This window comes from Coenobita brevimanus, chromosome 55 (genome assembly GCF_032717465.1).
Source record: "Coenobita brevimanus isolate Jiangsu-jjx chromosome 55, ASM3271746v2, whole genome shotgun sequence".
Taxonomy (NCBI): domain Eukaryota; kingdom Metazoa; phylum Arthropoda; class Malacostraca; order Decapoda; family Coenobitidae; genus Coenobita; species Coenobita brevimanus.
This window is the reverse complement of record NC_137008.1, coordinates 39,600,684-39,607,955: the sequence shown is the minus strand read 5'-3', so window position 1 is coordinate 39,607,955 and position 7,272 is coordinate 39,600,684. Positions and strand designations below refer to the sequence as shown.

Here is a 7,272-nt window from a genome sequence, read left to right as displayed (position 1 = left end):
AAATATCACTAGATTTAGCATAATGTACTCTTTCCCTATTCGTATTTCGCCAACACGGGAGGGGTTAATTATGATTATCATTCTCCCACACATGAGATGCTTTGGTCCTGTAGTGAACCGAGATGTAGATATACAGAGGGATACAGACTTACGGAACTAATCATTTAACCCCTCCACTTCGAAAGGCCCTTCCAGAGCTTAACAGTCTTACAGTCAGACAACTCTAGTATCTAATTCCAACTAATGGTAAACTATTTTATTCAGCAGAGTGAAGTCCTACGTACTGAAAGGCTAAATACTCAGTCTTACGTGCGTTCCTGGAAGCCGAGGTGTGGTGGCGCCACGATGGGTGTTATGGTGGCGATGCTGCTGCTGCTGCTTAAGGCCACTCTTAGTTTCTCACAGGGTACGTCCACAAAAGGGGGGAAGTAATCTCAGCGGGGAAAGGCAGCGGCAGTGAGGTAAACTGGAAGAAATAATCACCATCATCATCATCATCATCATCATCATGACATTTTTTTCCACCTATGAATGTGGTGAAGTAGGATCCAGGAAACAAGAAGAGTACGAAGGTGGGAGAACTCTTAACGGCATGCCCAGTGAAATGAGCCAGACACTCATTCACACATCATTCAAGTCTCCAATATCCTGGCCGCACCTCATATGCCTAAGCAAGTGCTCACAACAAAAAATATCTCAGAATATCCCAGAAAAAAAAAAAAAAAAACAGCAATGCAGGTAAGCAGTTACACTTATCCGAAGATATCGAGAACTTACCCAGTCCTAAGAAAATTCTCTCTCTCTCTCTCTCTCTCTCTCTCTCTCTCTCTCTCTCTCTCTCTCTCTCTCTCTCCAATATACAGATTTACAAACAGATATTTGTGAAACATATTAGCAGCACATAATGAGGCAGCATGTTAGCTGAACAGTCTGGAATATACCATGGAGCGCAGAGAAGGAGCGAGGAGGTAGAGGCGAGGGAAAGGATGCAGGAGAGGGAATGAGGAGGTTGAGGTGAAGGTCTGTCTATCTGTCTCTTGGCAGACGCCTCATCCAGTAAGGGGTGGCCACAAACAGATCGCCTCCACGTTGCTCTGGTCGCTGACATTTGGTTTTTCTTCCTTCAACTCACACCACTCGCCCTCATATATCTCTTCGCTCCATATCTCGATCTCATCCTGTATCTATCCCTTAGATACACTTCCGCCACACCCAAGTATACTCTTTTAGTTTGTCTCTCATTCTTCGTCCTCTGCACATGGCCAAACTATCTCAGAGTAGTTCTCTTAATACCTCCAGTCACATACACATTAACACCAAAACGCTCCTTTTCTTCCTCATTAGTCGTTCTGTCTCCATTTGATTCCACATGCTCCTCTCAAATATCTTATTTCCACTGATCTCACTCTTGATCTGTGTTCTTCCAACAGGAATTTGGAGGTAGTGATGAGGGTAAGAGAAGGGGAGAGGGAAGAATGATGGAGAGTGAGGGGATAGGGAGGAAGACAATGTGGTGGCAGGCAGAAGCAAGGAAACGGGAGGCAGAGGGAGAAGGAGAGATGACAAGAATAACCATGAGAGGAAGATAAAGAGAAGGAGAAAATTAGGACACTCGCCTTACACTCACTAAGCAGTTTGTGATCATGCTTCTGAATTACGCTACAAGTCTAATCATAATGCATCCTACGGCATTAGAAGTGTAGTACATTTCACCACAAGTCTAACAAAGATTATGAGAAAATAGAGTAGTGGCTCAAAGTCTAACAGAAATCAAGGCAGCTTCACTTAATCTAACGTGGCCTACCTGTTAATTAAAACAATGTTAAGCTACTTCACATTTCCCGGCCCTAAACTACCCTACCATATCATACCCTACTCTATCCTACTCAAACCTCCCTTATCCTACCATACACTAAGTAAATCAGATCACGATTATCTGCCCCCACCTTACCCCACTCCAACCAAAGCAAACCGTACCTATCCTAACTCAACCAAATCTATCCCTACCCTTCTCTAATGTAACTCAACCAAACCCCCTTTCATCCACCTACCCCACTCCAACCATACCAAACCAAAACAAGCCGTACCTATCCTAATCCAACCCAACTTATCCCTACCCTACCATACTCTATCCTAATATAGGCTAACTCAACCATTCCCAAACCTAACCTCACCTAACACTCTGACCAAACCTACGCTAACCCAATCTAACCTAGCCTAACCTAAACTAACCTCGGTTCCAGAGTGCACGAACTTCTCCCCTCCTCACAGCGTGCCCTTATTGACGAGAGGGGAAGGGGAGGGAGAAGAAGTGGAGGTACTGGAAGCCAGGCTCACCCACCATCCTCCCCCTGCCTCGGAATACTGGGGTGTCTGGTTCTTAGTCCGACCGCCAAAGGGTAAAAGCATGGCCCGAGTAAGTATCGCCCACTACCCTCCCGAGGACGAGAACGAGGATGAGGTGTGGAGTAAGCTCGACCGGATGAATATATGGTGTGGTGGAGATAAGAAATCAGGCTGGACTCGTGTCAATATCCCCACTACCGCACCACCACATCGACAGCGGAGAATCACTCTGCTGGTAAGTGAGGCTTTGAGTGTGTGTGTGTGTGTGTGTGTGTGTGTGTGTGTGAGAGAGAGAGAGAGAGAGAGAGAGAGAGAGAGAGATGAGCCGGGAGTGTGTGTGGTATGGTCAAGCTAAGAAGGCTCTGTTTTCAAACAATCCAATCTGACAGGTCTCTCCTAAAATAAATATAACTGTCAGAAACAAGGATACATTAGTAAAGACCACGCCATACTGAAAAGGTTAAGAAAATCTTCTATCTATCTATCTATTGCCAGACGTCTCAATCCCGTACGGGGTGGCCACAAACAAATCGCCTCCAAGTCGCCCTGTCCCCCGCCATTTCACTGTCCTGTTCCCAACTCATACCCCCATCTCTCATATAGCTCTCCACGCCATCACTCCATCTCATTCTCGGCCTCCCCCTCCCTCTCTCCCTCACTCTCTCCACCTCACTCACATACACTCCTCGTCAGTCTCTCACCCTCCATCCTCTCCACATGGCCAAACCACCTCAGTGTGTTCCTCCTAATGCATCCTATCACATCCACATCCACACCGCAACGCCCCTTTATATCCTCATTGGTCAGCCTGTCTCTCCATGTGACTCCACAGGCTCCTCTTAAAAAACATTTCCACTGCTCTCACTCTTGACTAGTGTCCTTCCAACAACGTCCAAGCTTCATTTCCATACGTTAGAGTTGGCATCACAATACTGCCATGTAGTAACTTTTCACTTCCATGCTCACTTCCCTGTTTCTTATTACTGCTTTCAAGGAACCAGCAACCTTTCTTCCTTGTTGTACCCTTTCAAGCACTTCACCCTCCAAACTTCCATCCTTGCTCATCACACTCCCCAAGTACGTAAACGTACTCACATTTTCCATTTCCTCAACATCCACCCCCACTGTACATTCACTGACTTCACCTCTCTCAAAGACCATCACTTTACTCTTCCCTACATTCACCTGTAGATTCCGTTTCTTACACACTCTCCCAAACTCATCCACTAAGCCTTGCAGCTCCCCTTCGTCTTCACTTAACAACACAGTATCATCTGCAAACAACAGTACAGGGAGTTTCCAGACACTACCCTCTCTCGCTAGGGCCACTCCAACATCCACTGCCCTACCTTGTACCTCTTTTATTACCCCATCCATGTACAGATTGAAAAACCATGGAGACAAGACATATCCTTGTCAACCCAACCTTCAAAGAGAAAAATTCACTCGGTTTACCATCCACATGCACTACAGCCGTAGCACAATCATACATACTCTTCACAGCATTCAACAACTTCCCATCTACTCCATATATTCTTAATACTTTCCACAATCCTTGTCTATCCACCCTGTCATATGCTTTCTCCAAATCCATGAAGGCCGCATACAACTTCTTTCCCTTCTCTAGAAACTTTTCCACTAAAGATCTAAGAATGAATATCTGATCTACACAGTCTCTTCCTTTCCTAAAACCTCCCTGTTCTTCTCCAACTAATTTCTCTGTTCTTTCTCTAACGCTGTCAATAAGTATCCTACCATATACTTTTCCCATTACACTAAGAAGACAAATGCCTCTATGATTACCACACACTTCTTTTTCCTCTTTTTCTTTGTACAAGGGAATAATTATACCTGACTTCCAATTCTCCAGGACTCTACCTTCCTCCCAGGCAAATCTGCACATCTTCCACATCCATTCTACTGCTATCTCTCCCCCATGCTTCAGCATTTCACAACACTCTCCATCAATTCCTGGGGCTTTCCCCAATTTGACTTTCTTCATTGCTTCCACAACTTCTATCCTACTGATTTCTTCGTGTCTTCTCACCTCCCTCCTTTTCCCAGCCATTCCCCAGCCACTTATACTCGCATTACTTCCATTCTCTATGTTCAACAATTCCTTAAAGTGTTCTCTCCATCTGCTCACTTTTTCTCCCTTCTCCACTAGTAATCTATCATTTTTATCTTTCACTCCCCTGCTAACTTCACTGCCACTCTGTATTACTCTCTTCACCTTTTTCCAGAACATTTTCTTACAGTCCCTCCACTTTACACTCAAATTCTTTCCAAATTCCTCATCCATTCTCTTCTTACTCTCTCGTACTAATCTTTTCACCTCTTTCTTCCTTTCTACATATAACTCTCTCTTCCGCCTCACAACTTCTTCCACGCCCCTATTTCTCATCCATTCATTGTATGCTTTCTTCTTTTGTGCCACAGCCTGTCTCACCTCTTCATTCCACCATGCTGTTCCTTGCACCCCCTTCCATCTTCTCTTCACCCCACACACCACATCACATGCTGCACATATTTCTTCTGTGGATATCTTGCACACACCTTCCACGTCCCCCATCTGCTCCAATTCATATTTACCCAATCGTTCCTCCACTTCTCTCTTATATTCTGCCTTTTTCTCATCCTCTTGTAACCTTTCCACTCTCCTTGCAACTACTCCTTCCTCCCGTCCTTCCCTTCTTCTATATCTCCATATTACTGGGATCTTGATTCTGGCCACCACCAAGTAGTGGTCAGAAAGTCCACTCCCCCAACCTCTTTAAGTTCTTGCATCCATTACACATCTTCGCATCCTTTCATCCACACACACATAATCAATAATTGCTTTCCTTTCATTCAGTTCACCACCCACCCTTCTCATCACTCGCCATGTATACCTTGGATCACTTTGTGCTTGAAGAGGGTATTGGCTATCACCAACCCCCTCCCGGCACAAATCTTACTGTACCGAAAAGAAATGAAGGTTGCGGTTAATACCCATCGACCACACTTGGATCAATATGGTAGACAATTTTTGCTGTGCCAATCTTCCCTTACAATACGACACGCAGCCATCTATTTTATGTCCCAATATCCGGTGTTGTTGTTACAGCTGGAACCAGAGAAAGTTGTGGTAGTGACCAGCGTGGGGGGACGGAGTATAACCACCACCCACCCCTGCCAGCAACCCATACCCAACCTCCAAAACATCACACTGACGACCATATGCTTTCTGACCTCGGGTGCGTGTGGCTTTTTCGAACAGCACTGTCAACAAGGTAATTCTAAGCATCATTGTTACATTGAAAGACGATGATCAGTATACTGTATTTCTGTATCTACAGAGCCCTTTCATACTTGTATCGTCCTGCATTTCACATTACTACACTAGTTTACACACCACAGTTGAACTTCACATAGAGTGTCTTGTCATATGAGAAGTCTCCCGTCAAAGCTGCCACGTCAGATACTTGATGCACTCTGTATTACACCTATAGCCGCCCTCCCCTTGGCCTACTGGTTCACCAACAGACCCTCCTTCCCCCCAGTTTGCCCAAGGCCTGCATACATACTCTAACGGGACACGCCATACCACTGTATATTTGGACATATAGAGATATACAACACTATACTTGAATTTACCCATATATTTTGCCTATTTTTGCTTACCTTAAGGGAAAGTAACCTTCGGCTAACCTGCATGTCTTCTGGCTTCCCACAGTGACTGTCCTTACATTACTGTTACAGTAGATATAATTGTACAAACATCTACTTATACATGTTTCTCTAGCCCCTCTAGAAACTGCAAAACAGCCTTAACAAACTGGGAAGTCCTGACACCTGATCTTCCTCCTGAAAGTTATTGCATCACTATCTCCTCTTCTTTCCGTTTCCTCCTTCCTTGTAGTTCAGTTATGCATACTCACTGATACCCCAGGTGTCCCAGGCCACCCAGCGCCCCTTCCTGTAACCTCCAGATTCTGCAACACCACCGCCGCGTGCAACACCCCAGCCCCGACCTCCACCACCACCATGGCAGTATCAATGACAGCGGCAGTGGCAATACTCCTCATCCTCCTTGGCGGCATAGCGACCACCTATTACTGTAGGAGGTAACTGATTTAACACCTGGAAACTGAGAACAAATTTAACTGTATTCTACCTATTTCCAGCTAATCTTTATTGAGCTTGGAACAGATTTTTCGAACTGGAGGGATTAGAAATAACTTTCAGTAACCCATTTTCTACTTGCGAGCTCTTCTAACCTGAATAATATTGCTTGGCAGGTGCAAGAATAAGCTTCACCACAGGCATCAGCTTACTGAAAAGATCATGACATTATTTTCTTTCTTAATACCATAAACACAAGGATATTTATATTTAGATCTTGTTACCACCAGATACATTTATTAAGTTTAGGAATGGCTTCTCCTAATGAGAGGATAAGAAAAATTATCCATTCTTTTCAATACGATGTCGGTTTTATAATATTGTCACTACCAGTAAAGGACTCATTGGGATTAGGAAAGGACCCTTCTAATGAAGGGGCTAACTTTTAAGCTTATGGTAGCACCGTTTTGTTGGTGTTTATAGCTAAAAATCGAAATGATCATAATTAACTCTCTCTCTCTCTCTCTCTCTCTCTCTCTCTCTCTCTCTCTCTCTCTCAGAATTTGAAGAGTTGATAGCGTTAAATATCTTCAAGGTCCATTTTTCAGTTATGGAGGTTGTGTCAAATTCATATAAACTGTTTTACAGCCAAAAGTTTTCAAGAAGTCCGTAGCACACTCAACTCCTTGTCTCGACATTTTAATGGGGCTTATGAGACACAGCAAACATTTAGAAAGCTAATACAGTACTGTACTACAAATTTTGAGGAGGGCAGTCGGCCAAGAATGAAATATTCACCAAGTAATGTAATCGTAAACGTAT

General features: G+C 44.2%; 1 protein-coding gene across 1 annotated transcript; it reads left to right on the top strand.

Annotated features, from left to right (window-relative positions):
• Positions 1–281: 281 nt before the first annotated feature.
• On the top strand, positions 282–6,159 carry LOC145401300 (uncharacterized). Its single transcript, XM_080273628.1, has 4 exons — positions 282–406; positions 2,244–2,581; positions 5,453–5,618; positions 6,131–6,159. Exons 1-4 carry the CDS (start codon positions 346–348, stop codon positions 6,157–6,159), a joined length of 594 nt encoding a protein of 197 aa, XP_080129754.1. The 5' UTR covers positions 282–345.
• The last annotated feature ends 1,113 nt before the right edge of the window (positions 6,160–7,272 follow it).

What these genes read in the sequence shown, in the direction of transcription:
- LOC145401300 (XM_080273628.1), top strand. Translation starts at nt 346, where the DNA reads ATGGGTGTTATGGTGGCGATGCTGCTGCTGCTGCTTAAGGCCACTCTT. An exon ending in CACTCTTAGTTTCTCACAGG is followed by an intron (nt 407 to 2,243) that starts GTACGTCCACAA and finishes CCTCGGTTCCAG; the next exon opens with AGTGCACGAACTTCTCCCCT. An exon ending in AGCGGAGAATCACTCTGCTG is followed by an intron (nt 2,582 to 5,452) that starts GTAAGTGAGGCT and finishes TTGTTGTTACAG; the next exon opens with CTGGAACCAGAGAAAGTTGT.